General features: G+C 43.7%; 1 protein-coding gene across 1 annotated transcript; it reads left to right on the plus strand.

Moving 5' to 3' along the window:
- The first annotated feature begins 223 nt into the window (after window positions 1-223).
- On the plus strand, window positions 224-13,715 carry RASD2 (RASD family member 2). Its single transcript, XM_015410199.1, has 3 exons — window positions 224-266; window positions 9,989-10,268; window positions 13,186-13,715. The coding sequence occupies exons 2-3, from the start codon at window positions 9,998-10,000 to the stop codon at window positions 13,713-13,715; spliced, it is 801 nt and encodes a 266-aa protein (XP_015265685.1). The 5' UTR covers window positions 224-266; window positions 9,989-9,997.
- Window positions 13,716-14,576: the final 861 nt, after the last annotated feature.

The following is a 14,576-nucleotide window of genomic DNA, read 5'->3' on the forward strand; positions in this document are numbered from 1 at the left end:
CCGCAGACCTCTCCAGAAGCCAGGAACCCCCCTTGGAGCCATGCGTGCCGTCTGAGCTGGCAGGAGAAGCTCGCCGTGCGGGAAGCAGCCAGCCGCTGCCAGCCTTGTTGCCCCGCGTCCGGGCGTGAAGAAGCCCGTGAGTTGGGCAGACAAGCAGGAGCGTTCAAGCAGCAGCAGCAGCAGTTGCTGCAGCTGAGTCAGTCCACACGAAGTCAGCCTCGCTGAGCGCACAAGGACCCAGGACTTGCCTTCCACAGAGAGGACAGGTAAGTGAGGGGCTCCAGCCCCAGATCACAGACTGACTGCCCTAGATGAATTGGGAAAGGCGAGCGGCTCAAGGACTGGGTGTCCTAGGACAGGTCTGCGCCACAGAATCTGGTGTGCTTTCTCTCTTCTCTCGGTTTTCCTATCTTGCGGCAACTAAGCACAGTAAATAAAGTGAGTGAGCTTGTATTGGGAGGCAGTGGGACAGCAGTTTGTTGGTTTCAAGTGCTCAGGGGAGATGGCTAAAGGCAGAGGAGGTGAAATCCAGCATTTGGGGATAGGAAACAGAGAGAGACCAGGAAGCTCCAAAGAGACAGGGGCTTTGGTACAGGTTGTCTGTCTGTTCTCTGCACCTGGATCACCTTTGTTCTTTGTATGTTGGCTATGTCTTCCTTACCTGTCTGGAATTGAGAAGGCAGGGCTGCATTTTAAGGTACTCTGAAAAGCACCTGGCATGGAATCTGAAACCTCTGTTGAGTCATAAGAAATGTAAAACATCAAGTCCTGAAAACAGAACATTTCAGGACCTAGTGCTCTCCTGATGGATTATGAAATAAAAAGCCGAGAGGCTTCAGAAAAGGGGAGGGGGAATTGGCAAGTACTAATCTTGCCGGCAGTTAAACCAGCCTCTGACCACTTCGATGACCCTACCGTCATCACTGTCTCACCATGCCTCAGTTTCCCCACTTGCAAGAAAGTACTGACAATCAACATATTGTTATGTACTGGCTAATATGTTGTCTTAAATCAGTTCAAGGACTTAAAGATACAAATAAGAAACAAACCCGCACATCTAAACAGTAAAACTTCTAAACAGTAAAACTTCCGTTGTTGTAAAAGCAGAGGTATAAATTCAATTTGAGCGACAGTTGTTTGTCTGCACCCCTCACTCTCTTCCGGTTGATTTTCTTATAATTAGTAGACGGTCAGGGCTTTGTCGTTCATTTTTACAATGCGCCACACACATACTCACCCCACACATAAAGGGTGTGTGGTGAGACAATAAAGGTGATTTTTGTGAGTCAGAGAAAAACGGATGCAAACTCTCCCCCCCCCCCCGGCGCAGGGGGGGGGTACTGAGTAAAGCCAGAGTCTGCATGGTGCATGAAAGACAAATGTTCTGAAGTACACATCACATGTTGCTCCAGCATTTCTGTAGAGGCAATTAAAAGAATAATGGCAGCAGAAACCAAAGTGCTGAAGGAAATGAATCTTCATGCACAGTGCCCAAAAAAACAAAAAACCCAGGTGAGATGGTCAGGAGCCTTTTCAGGATCAATAACCTGGCAAATGGAATGAGATTCTCAAGGGCATCATAAGGTGAATGCTAATAAAATGAAAATCTCAATAGCCTGGAGAGAAGTAGCATCTCTGACTGCCTCTTACCACAATGCCTCCCACTTGTTGGATGGATATCTGTATAACTACTAATCTAATAGGCAGAGCACTTCAATGGATAGAGTTTGAATATTGTAAGCAATTTGAATATTGTAAGGAATAAAAAAAAATCTGTTGATTACCAACATCAGTCTATTGTCTTGTTTGACCTTGGATCAGGCATTCAATTTAACTGCGCCGCTGTAGAACCAATTTGCAGGGCGTGCCAAAAAGTAAGACCAAGGAGCTTGGAAACATAACATACAAATTGTGTCGGACTGCAAAATGGCAGTAATGATTAATAACAACACAGCCTACTATTAATGACCTGAAGTGTGTCCATAACATGGGAGTACCCTAATCTGGGCAGGTGGAACGTAAAATTAATAAGAACATGACTATAAAAGGCATCTGTATTTACACTGTGTACATTTTTTGTTATACACAGAGCAGGAGTTTAGGCCAGAAATAATGGGTGAATAAAAGTGTGTTTTCGATAATACACAAAGCATTAATCAATTAATTGCTGCAATTGAACTGATTTTTTTTTAATTGAGAGATAGTTTGGTGTAGTGGTTAAGAGTGCAGACTGTAATCTGGGAGAACCGGATTCGTTTCTCCACTCCTCCACATGCAACTGCTGGTGTGACCCTGGGATAGTCATAAATTCTTTCAGAGCTGTTCTCTCAAGGGCAGCTCAGAGAGCTCTCTCAGCTCCACTTACTTCACAGGGTGTCTGTTGTGGGTACAGAAAGGGAAAGGAGATTGTGAGCCGCTCTGAGACTCCTTTGGGTAGTGAAGGGCAGGGTATAAATCCAATCTCTTCTTCTTTTTTAGATAATAGTTTGTTTTTTAAACTTACAGTCCACCACCCTGGTCATACTGCTCATCCTCCAGCTATTAATAAGAGTACCAAAACTGCCTGCATGAATAATAAAAATCAGGGATAAAATACTTTGGCAAAAGGACGTCCAAATTTCCTACAAAAATGAACGGAAGGAAAATCTGTTAGAGAGTTTCTGCCTTGATTGCAGCGCAGTCCTAAGCGAAGTTACATCTTTCTCAGTCCACTGAAGCCAATGAGCTTAGAAGGGTGTAACTCTGCTCAGCAATGCACTGTAACTTACTGATCCTAAGCACATTTACTCAGAGATACTAGATTTCATGGTGCTCACTCCCAAGTAAGTTTGCATAGCCTTGTCTCCTTAGATGGGAGTTTATAGAATGTCTACAGGGTCATTTCACACGTACTGCAGAGGCAAAGCTGGATTTGCAACCCTGAGGAGTGTATTGATATGACACACATGTTGACAAACAAAGGCCCCGGTCATATGGGCCGGAAAATGTGGGGGGGATGCGTGGCTGTTTGCCCCAGAGGAAAATAACGCGCAGTTGCGCGATCAGACGTCCCTTCGAGGTCCCGTGGAGGTCCCATGGTTAGGGGGCAGGTGCCGATCACACGATGATCCTGCAGCGCGGCAAAGAAGCGGTGCGGCACGATCACACCAGCAATCGCTAGGCGCCGCTTCCATGGCAAACAGGATGGATTTTTAAAAAAACCACTGAAGTTTGTGCATACGCATGACTGAGCAATTGTATCTGCACATCCGAAGGCGAGTGGTGGGCTTACCGGAGAGGGCGATAGACGCTTCCAGACCCCAACAGAGCTCTGAGGCATAGCCAATGGAGGGAAAGGTGGGCCCCCTCATCACAGCCGCTCTAACTGCCTGCGCAACAGTGGCCATAGCGACCCTCCAGAGGCGGCAAGCCTGGCTGCAGTGGGAGGGGGGCTCTTTGTGTGCATGCACCATTGGGCACTTGTGCGCATCCTGTGGAGACTTGGGGAAAAAAACCTGTTCGCGACGGGACATGGGCGGGCACCGGATGCCATGACCTACCACCGGAAACTTGATCAGGCGCCTGCCCTTGCCCCACAGTTTCCGGAAACTAGTACCTCGGAGGTACTAGTTTTTTACCCCGCATCTTCGGCGGGAAGCCTCGGGTTCGGCACGGGAGCTATACGCTTCCCAGATGTGGCGGTGTGATCGCGCCCGGAAAATCCACCTATCTTCCATCTCTGTAGCGTGGCTAATGTTTCGTGTGACCGCAGCCAAAGATTTGTTGCAGTCAAACCATTTCAAGAAAGTCCCTACCAGTCAGAGATGCTGAAGGAAGCTCTGAAATCGACCTCTGCCACCAAAACAATCAGAAAGGCTCCTTGTCTTCTGCTTTTACCATCTCTCCACCTGTCTTAATGACTGCAGAGTCTTGCTGAAGGAGTAGCTATATTTACTGCCTACCCCGCTAGGCCAATGAGATCATGGAGGTGGACAGACCGGCAAATGGGAGGACAGGTGTGCTAGTCTTTCTGCCTGCCTGCCTGCCTGCTGCTGCTGGTTCCTTTTGCATGGCAGATAAGAGGAACAGAGAGGAAGATTCTCAGTGTCCTAGCATTACATTTCGGGTGACTTAATTGATTTATCTGCTTTTGAAAGCTTGAATAGTTGTAGCCCTTGTCTGTGGGTAATAAGTGACTGCAGTCTGGAGAGCACTGAAGTACTCAGTTAAGCACTTACAGTGGAAGTGGAATGGCAAGCTGTAATCTAAAGATGATTGACTAAGAAGTCAGCCTTGTTATTGGCCGATCCAGCAGGGATCTTCGTAAGCCCACTGAACTCAGTGGGACCTACTTCCAAGTAAGCATTTTAGGAACCGGCTTCCAAGCATCACATGACTTTCCCTAAGGTACATGCCTTGGTCCTAATCCAGTTCTAACAGCATGCAAGTAGTGGCCCTGCATGGGCAAGCCCATCTCTGTTTTGCATGAAGACATATGTTGGTTCATCACTGTCCAAATAAGCATCGCAATACAAAGGCAGATGTGCATCTGTCTCCCCACTGGCCACCTGTGAGGAAGGTCTCTTCCTTTGGCAGTGTCCTGGGCTGGTTTGTAATTATGTATTTGTTGTGCTGTAAACATTTGGAAAAGAATGGGGGGGAGATCAATTATTCAACAGCATTTTGAAAATAGAAGTTAAAGAACAAATTATGAAGTCAGTTGTGCTCCCAGCCCTTTACTAAATATATTAAGTGTCTTAGACAAAAGGGCTCCCTCCTTTTCTCAGAGAGACCATTTAAATCATTCACACATCACAGTGTACACAGGTTGGGTCTTCATTTGTGTCAGGGGTGACAGTCAGACATGAGTTGCAAGCTCTCCTCAACTCCCATGCAAGGGTGTAGACTTTCCAATTTCCCGGGGGGGGGCTGGGGCTAGGCCAGAGGCATTGCTGTGCTAGGAGCAAGGGTGGCTCCCGGGGGAGGCTGAGCACCTTCCTGAAAATTTCGGCGGGGGCTGAAGCCCCGCCGCCCCCACGAAGATTACGCCTATGCTCCCATGTATGCTGTACCCAATTTGGATTGGGATTAGGTGCTCGTAGAGAAGGGGCTTCAACCTTCCCCCTTGCACCATTTCCCCAGCTTGATAAAGTCCAGGGGGGCACTATTTGGCCCACTGAAGAAACCTAAGTGTTCCTTTGGATACACATATGTTACCTCAACAGGTGAAATAGAACATTCCCAGGGATACTGCAAGTTGGAGAAATGACACCAGACAGGAGGAGGCTCGAAGCACAGTGGGTGGCACAGTGGGTATATCCCACTGTCTTAACATCTGAACTGTGTCAGTTCGAGCCCCGCGCTGGTGTGAGCAGCCAGCCTGTTGTCCCCAGCTCATCGTCCACCCAGCGATTCGAAAGCTTCAGCGAGTAGATAAAATGGGAACCACTCCTTAGAGAGGGTGGGCACACCAATCACCCTTGTGGGAGGGTGTTAGCTGACAGTCAGGACGTCTTGGTCGAGGTTCGGAAAAGGCGGAAGAGCTTCTCGGCTACAAAAATCCCCGCAGTGGATGTTTCCGGCCAGGCGATGGCAGTGTGGCGATTTGACATACGGGTCCTGAAGCCTGGTCGACAAAGCAGCCGTTCGGAAAATGACTGAGCCAAGCCAGAAGACGTTTACACCGTGCAGTGACAGCATGTGCAATTAAAATGAATATATGTTGTCTTCCCTATCCCCTATGAACATTGTTAGTCCCCTGTCTATAACGTGTAACTGTAAATCGCTTTGAGCCCACTGGGGAAAGCGATTACTAAATTTAAAGTATTATTATTATTATTATCATCATCATCATCCATTCACACCATATCCCAACCCAAATCAAGCACCACACACAGGAGTTGAGGATGTCTAATACAGGTTAGAAAACCCAGACCCAGCCTGTCTACTCCATAATGTGTGATTCAGAAATAAGGTATCTTCATATATTACCTCAGATAGAGATAGTCACATTCCCTGATCTGGGTAGCCCCAGGCTAGCCTGATCTTGTCAGATCTCAGAAGCTAAGTAGGATCAGCCCTGATTAGTATTTGGAAGGGAGACAACCAAGGAATACCAGGGTCATGATGCAGAGGTAGGCAATGGCAAACCACCTCTGAACATCTTTTGCCTTGAAAACCTTATGGGGTCACCATAAGTCAGCTGTGACACGACAGCCAAAAAAAAAAAGGACAGTCCCCACCAGTTGGGTAGAAGGGACCAGGTTTTGAGAGAGAGAGAGAGAGAGAGAGAGAGAGAGAGAGAGGGAGAGCGAGGAGGCTCTGAGAGAGAGAGAGAGAGAGAGATCTTCAGCAAGCCTTTAGATCCATTCAGACTACACAGATCTAATTTAGCCCCAAATAGCCTCTGAGGCAATCACCTCAGGGCTTCTTCTCTCCTATATTTTTATACAGCACTATACTGAGCATTATTAAATACTCTGTTCTTGTTCAGGCTTACAGAACAAAGCTCATTTCTGTGTTGAATTCCATTTGAACTCTGGGGCAACTTCACATTGTATTTTGGACTGCCTGGATTCTTTCGCTCAAGAAAATGGTCTGGTATGTTGGCACCACAGATCAGTTTTCTGCTTGTGTCTCAGTGTGGTCTAAAGTGGGACCTCTTGGGACCTCTGGCTGATGTAGAGTCTTCCTATTGGCAACAAGGGGATAGGCTAGATGTACGGTTGCCAGCTCCGAGTGGGGAAATACCTGGAGATTTGGGGAGTAGATCCTGAGGCAGGTGGGGTTTGGAGAGGAGAAGGGTTTCAATGGGGTGTAATGCCATAGACTCCACCTTCCAAAGCAGCCATTTTCTCCTGGTGAACCGATCTCTGTCGCCCGGAGGTCAGTTGTAATAGCAGGAGATCTCCCGCCACTATCTGGAGGCTGGCAACCCTAGGTAGATGTCTTGTTTGGTTCGATCCAAATCATGGCTGACCCAAGACATTTTGGTGCAAGAGACAGAAAATGCTGGTCTCATCAGTGAATAAGGAGCATAGTCCAGTGGGGGGTTCTGTACAGAAAGAAGGTGTGTAAGACGTAAACTTACCTTTTGAACCTGAAGTAATTTTATTAAATGCTAGGCGAAAATTACAAATTTCTCCAATGAATAATATTGGAATAGCACTATTATTACATGCTGCAAAATTAGTTATAGCAAAACAGTGGAAAGCAGAACATATTGTTTCTTCATCTTTTTGGTTTGGAAATATATGGCAATTATATTTAATGGACAAAATTAAGTGGTCTATTACAAATGTATCTTATGAAAAATATAAAATAGAATATTCTGTTTGGTTACCAATACTGGAATTTTTACAGTCACAAAGAGAAATAACAGAAGAAAGTTTAATATGACTGAATTAAGTTAAAGATTTGATTTTGATATATATATGTTATGATAATTAACGTTTGTTATTGTATTGTTGGTTTCAAATTTATTGTTTAACAAGTTTAAAATTAATAAAATATATTTTTTAAAAAAGAAGGTGTGTAAGAGCAAAATAGTGTTTATGCAGAGTTCCCATTCATTTCAATGGGATCTGCACCGGGGAACTTGCCAGTTATTTATTTTTTAAATTTTTTATTTTATTTTATTCCATTTATATCCCACTCTCCCCAAAACCGACTCAGAGCAGATGACAAAAATTTATAAAGCATACATTTCAAAAACTTCCCAGTGTAATCACATTCAATAAATACAATAAAATCACTAAAACAGCTACTATACAGTTTTAAGACAGTGTAAAAACTCCTATGGAGGGCAATGTATAGGCCTCTGGTAGAAGGGGAAAGGGAGGGAAGTGGGGGGGGAGAAGGGAAGGAGGAGGACTTTCTCTTGCTCTGTCAACTTAACCATATTCAAAATCTCCAACTGAAATGCCCACCTCCTCTTGTTTATGCTGGGGCAGCTTTTGTTTCAGATCCATGATCGTATGAAAACCCCCCCCCCAAAAAAAAAATCACTTGAAAGTGTTCCCATTGACTTCAATGGAAATTACTCTCATATAAGGTTACCTTTAGATCAATTCATACTACACTGCTTGAATCTAATTTACCTCAGAACAGCCTCCTCAGGCAATCACTTCAGGACTTCTTCTCCCCTATATTTTTATACAGCACTATACTAAGCATGACTAAATGTTCTGTTCTTGTTCAGGCTTACAGAACAAAGCTCGTGGCTCGTGCCCTGTGGCTTCTTTTCCCCACAATGACGGTTTCTGTGTTGATACCTTCAAAAATTAGAAAATGAATCAAATTGTTTTAAAATGTTCCTTTCTTAAAAACAAAATCTTCAGAAACAAGGCTACAAAGAAAACTCAAGGATGGATGACCAGGTCTGGATATATAACAGTGGCCTCTGAGAATATATATAACACGTTACATAAACAGTTTCTAAATAAAGAGTGCACTAGGTACTCAATTCATCTTTTATAGGATCTTATCCAAAACAAATGAGGTCCCAGCAAATCTACCCTAGCACGACATTTCCTTACAGGCTACCCGCCTATGCTTCTTTCTTTTAGTCATAACCAAATGTTCAGTGGGTGAGAAATGTGGCTGACACCTCTAGACCCCCTGTAGTTTTAGCAACTGGCATGCTTACACTTCAATTATGTAAGACAGTGCTGTTCTCTCATTCCTCACTTCACCCAAGACTCTTTGCTCAGGAATTGCAAGAACCAGGCCAAGGCGATAGCTTGGGTATATGAACTATCAGTGTAATAACAACAACAACAACAATAATAATAATACAGAAGGTCATTCCCTGACTAGTCATCTTCAGCAAAACAACCATCATACTTCCACAGTTTTATTTTTGATTTTTTTTTTCATGCGTTCCATTTTTGACCAGCAAAGCCGAATCTCTTATGGGATTCCAGAGGTGCTGCAATTGACCTTGCATTCATATTACCAATTTCTTTGGTAGTGGAGCTGGTTTTGTACCCCAAGAATACTAGCCTCACAGTCACAAAATAAATAGGGCAAAGGTTTAAAACCTCTGGTGGTGCAAATTGTACGACTTGCTATTTTTTTTACTTCTTTGGTTGCTGCTGTTTAAGCCATTTATCCCAGTTCTTAAATCAAAGTAAATAGAACTGTTCTGGAGAAATCACTTTTAAAAAGCTTAGTATAGGCACAGTTCAAACTACTACAACTATCTCCTGTGGGTGGTATTGATCACGATAGAACAATGTGTTCCTTCTGTAATGTATTCAATAAGCTGCTATTGAATGCGTAATGTGTGATGAAAACATCTAATTGAAATGCTATGTTAAGCTTCATCCTGGGCTAGGATCCAAATACATCCAATCACATTGCTAGCCCAGGAAGCACCTAACCAATCACTTCTCAGCAAGCTCCCTGAATGGGAACGTCCGTGATTGGTCCTTATGTATGCAACCTTTTTGGTTGGTAAATGTACAGTAGGCATGGCTACATTAGCCGGGAGAGTTTAAAAGCAGGACAGCTGCAATGTAAAAGCTGTTCTGGCTATCAGATGTTGATCCGTGTTGGAGTTGTGTTCGAGTTGCTGAATAAAGCTGAATCTTTGCTGAATCACTCTCCGACTACTTTGTTAAGGGAGCAAGTTAACACCTTCTACCAGCCATTACTGAGAAAAAGGAGGCCAATATACACCTGCCATACAACAATCCACCCACCCCTCTCCCCTGTAGAGTCTTGGCCCACAAGTTATTCCTCAGAATAAGATGCTTAAAGGAATTATGTGTGTAAGAAAATATTAGATCTCATTGTCCCAGAAGATTTCAAAATGAAATGTGTTAGGCCCTCAGTGGGTTTTTTCCCTGCTAATCTGTTCCAGAGGAGAAGTCCCAGTATTTCTTGATGTTTTTGTTGCTATCAGTTTCTCTTCTGTTCTTGCTGCTCTTTCACTTCATTTCTTGGACCTCTCTCCTGTCCTCCATGTCTTGTTACTGATAAAGCTCTTTTTTGTGTGTCCATTCAGCTCAAAGCAATGATGAAGACTATGTCCAGTGGGAACTGCACCTTGAATGTTCCAGCCAAGAACTCATACCGCATGGTTGTGCTGGGAGCCTCCAGGGTAGGCAAAAGCTCCATTGTCTCACGGTTTCTTAACGGCCGCTTTGAGGACCAGTACACGCCCACCATTGAGGATTTTCATCGCAAAGTCTACAACATTCGAGGCGACATGTATCAGCTAGACATCTTGGATACTTCTGGGAATCATCCATTCCCTGCCATGAGAAGACTTTCCATACTCACAGGTTAGAAGACTATATAGGCACATGTCTGTGTTAGGGTTGTCATCAGCAGTGTTCCCTCTAAGCTGAGTTAGTGTGAGCTAGCTCACAGTTTTATAGCCTCTGGCTCACACATTTTTGCCTCTGCTCAGGAAGGATGGCTCCAGAGCAAGCTCATTTATGCAGTTAGCCAAATTGCTCACTCACTTCTTTAACTGCCAGTAGCTCACAAAGTAGAATTTTTGCTCACAAGACTCCACAGCTTAGAGAGAGCATTGGTCATCAGCTATTCAAGTTTGCCCACAGACACACTAGTCCTGTTTAGATGATGACAGACAGAGTCTCAAACCCAGGCTAATGGTGCTTGGGATGGCCATTTATGTAAGGCTGAATGCAAAGGCAAGGTTTTGCTCAAAACAACTCTGTGTTGAGTCTCCAATAGGTGGCCAACCAAGATAGAGAGGCCAGGATCTAAACCCTGTCTCAGTAATCTCCAGGCAGCCACAAATTCTTTAGCTTTGTATATCTTTAACAACAAGTCACCAACCTGCATTACAAGAAGCCATTGAAACTAGGGGAAGTTTCTGGAACAGTTTTTAACAAGACATAGGAAGTAATTGATAAAAGAAGTGGAAAGGTATAGAAAAATCCCAGTGAGTCCAGACAAGCTCTTAAATGCACCTGAAATAAAGACCCCAGTTATGGATTCTCAAATATTTATTAGGTGAAACTGAGAGGCAAAAATGCAAACTAATTGAAAATCAATTGGACCAGCAACTAATTTAATGAAAATTGATCTTCCATTTTTTTCCCTTTCTCACAGTGGTAGTACCATGTTTGGCTTTACCATTTACTCCACCTTTGTGTAGTATTTGCAGTATTTTGGGGTCATTTTCACTGAGCAACCCTATGCAATACACTTTTTTATATGTGACCTGGAACAGCAAAGCAGATCAGATTAGTTCTACTGGGTGCACCTGCATAATCCACTGAGACTAAATAGGGTGAAGATGTTGAGACTGGGACTTGGCTGAGCTGGATAAGGATGGGCAATTCAAAGTGCTGTAATAACCTATAAGGAGTTAGGGATTAGCAATCTGAGTACAGAGGTACCCAAGATAAGAGTATGTATCCCATTGAAAACTCTGCACTTATATGGTATATTTGCACTCTGCATCTCATTGCAAAAACCTTCAACAGCTGTGTGTACCCTTTTTCATCTCCTTACCTGTACACCAATGTTGTAGGGTGATTCTTACCAGCAGACTCTGAGGATAAGTCTCTAGGCAACAGTTATTCCTGTGTCCACACTTCATGTGATATTGGGTGGTGGAGTGCTCTTCTCATGCAGAAGAATTTTCTAGTGCTTCAGTATTTTTCTGCAACATGTGCTGGCCTTTTGCTATTGGGAGGAGATTTTGTACAGCATCAAAGTTTAAAAATGCAAGTTTCTTTTTCAGATGTTCTGAGCTAAGTGGTGGCAGGTCTTAAAGTCAAGTCCCACATCTTTTTGCATGCTGGAGAGGTCAAGGCTGCCCAGCAACACGTTTCTTGCTAGTGGAAGTCCCTTTGTGTATTGCAAGCCCAATGGTTAAGTGAAAAAGGAAGGCAGAAAATTATCTAATACATGCGTGACTACAGTAATACTGTAATTACTGACTACAGTAATACTGGAAACTGTTATTTAAACAAAAGAAGGTGGTAAAGAAAATGCATCAACCAGATCTTGATGTAACTGGAGGCAGATCAGGCACCAGCAACAGAGTCAAGGAGTAGGGCTCACTTCCTAAGACCACTGGACATTGGAACCCAGCAGAGCAGATGGGGAAGCTTCATGCTTTTACTTTCCATATCTGTTTCTTGTAACCCATCAGTAGCAGATGAACACAGCTCCCCAGACAGAATACAACTGGTCATACGAAAGGGCAGTAAGAAATTTTTGGTTGTTGCCTAGAACTGACTGAAAGAGATCTGCTTTGAACACCTTTCGGAGGGACAAGGGTTAACAAACTAACAGACAGACAGACAAATACATCAAGTGGGACCCAGGAAAGAAAAGAGGGCAAACCAGGAGCTGGGGAAATAAGTATGCAGAATTCCATGGAGGGCATGGCACCCAAGCCTAATAGAAATCTGAATTCTCAATGTTCCTTTCCCCTTCCACAGCTGCAATGGGATTAGACAAACTTCACCAACTCACATTCTCTCTTACATACAAAAATGAAAGGCACATGAGTCTTCTTCCTGACATCTAGAAGCTGCAGAGGTAGGACAGTGGAGCTAGGAACTGGGGTTGGTCAGATGGAGGATAGGTAATTGAACAGATCCAGAAGACAGGAACTGGGAGAGTGGATGTTGGGTGCAGAGGGTGTGAAATAAGATATGGAATTGAGCACCTAGCATTAAAGATGTATTTAGAAGCATGGGAGCAATGAATCAGGACTGATATATGAGGCTGTGAAAGGTGAAGCTGAGCTTGATCAGAGGAGAGGAAACAGGCAGATGTTAAAGGAAGCATAGCAAACCGAGTAAGGGTGGCTGAACGGGGGGGGGGGGCAAGGCAGTATCAGCAAAGGTTTTCAATTTATGTGGAAATTCTTAGAGAGGAAATAGGAGGACAACTCCCTCCATCCGTCCTCCAAAATAAAAAGAGCAAAGGGTATGTTTGGCACAAAACATATGTAGCAGCCCTGCCATTTAACATAACACTATTTTACTAAATTACTCGGTGTAAAAATACATGGTGATTCTTATATACTCTGATGGCTCCTGAAACATCTGCAAATAGAACTCCTGTTACCCAGATTCTTGCATATTTGAATGATTTGGTTATACCATAGAATATTCAGGGTACAATGAGGGGTGCTGTTAAATTGTCTTTGCTCAGTCGATTGTAACAAAGCTTTGTGTTTTTTTCCCCTCTGTTGTGGGCACATTGCAGGGGATGTTTTCATCCTAGTCTTCAGTTTAGACAATAGAGAATCCTTTGATGAGGTCAAGCGACTTCAGAAGCAGATCCTTGAAGTCAAATCTTGCCTGAAAAATAAGACTAAGGAAACAGCTGATCTTCCCATGGTAATCTGTGGCAACAAGAATGATCACAGTGAACTGTACCGCCAGGTGCGTTCTGAAGAAGCTGAGAAACTCGTTTCTAGCGACGAGAACTGTGCTTACTTTGAAGTTTCAGCCAAGAAGAACACTAACGTGAATGAGATGTTCTACGTCCTCTTCAGCATGGCCAAGCTGCCACATGAGATGAGTCCTGCCCTCCACAGGAAGATCTCTGTCCAGTACGGTGATGCCTTCCACCAAAAGTCCTTTAAGATGAACAGGGTCAAAGAGACAGATGCCTACGGCATGATCTCCCCCTTTGCTCGCAGACCCAGTGTCAACAGTGACCTGAAATACATCAAATCCAAAGTTCTCAGAGAAGGACAAACAAGGGAGAGAGAAAAATGCACAATCCAATGAAAAAAAAAAGTTCATTCAGATGGAGCGTGTTATGTAGTGTATGTACAGTGCCTTAAAAGAAAATGGGTGGTTGGACAAAGTTCTTAATGGGTTCATGGGGCCCAAGTGGTGACAGTAGATTACAATCATGAGGCTCGTGCTTGAACCTACTTGGTAAACAATACCATACCACTGATATAAAGACATAATCTAAAGGGTAGTATTGTAAATACTTGAAGATTCCAGGTAGGGGTACCTGCCATATGTGGCACCTGTGACTAGGTCCTTCATCCTTTTGGGGTACTTACTCTTCTTGTTTGTTCTTCTGCCGTCTGGAGAGCCGTGGTGTACAAAGAAGGCCAAAGTTCAGTTTTGTATACAAGGAATTAGTACAGGATGGATCTGACTGGCATCAGTTGGCCATGTTCCCTTCATTTAGTATGCAGTCATTGCCGACAAGGGGAAATACCTGTAACATTTTCCTCCAGTGCTCTTCAGACATAAGAATCACAATTCAGCTTCTTATCTTGGGGCAATGAACTGATGGTACCTTCCAAGACAATTCTGTAACACAGTTACATGGATCTGATTTGTCTGTAAGTGGGTCTGTCTAGTTTTTTAAAATATATATATATAGTTTGTTGGGTAGTCAGAGGAAAAAAATGCACTTTTTTGTGTGGCAGTGGCAATTTTTCATAGCCTCAATGCAAATGTCACTTTGTATCATAGCTTTCATTTTTGTTTTTGTTTCCCAAGCAAAACCAGATGGCAAATTGTCTGTTTTAACTGGTCTGACTTAATCTGCGAGTATAATCTGGAAATGCCAACTGTTTTCCAGTTTGATAATGTGTACAGTAATTGAAATTGTTGTATTGTAAAAAA

This window comes from Gekko japonicus, unplaced genomic scaffold, assembly GCF_001447785.1.
Source record: "Gekko japonicus isolate JY-2015 unplaced genomic scaffold, Gekko_japonicus_V1.1 scaffold933, whole genome shotgun sequence".
NCBI lineage: Eukaryota > Metazoa > Chordata > Lepidosauria > Squamata > Gekkonidae > Gekko > Gekko japonicus.

What these genes read in the sequence shown, in the direction of transcription:
- RASD2 (XM_015410199.1), top strand. Translation starts at nt 9,998, where the DNA reads ATGATGAAGACTATGTCCAGTGGGAACTGCACCTTGAATGTTCCAGCC. An exon ending in AAGACTTTCCATACTCACAG is followed by an intron (nt 10,269 to 13,185) that starts GTTAGAAGACTA and finishes GGCACATTGCAG; the next exon opens with GGGATGTTTTCATCCTAGTC.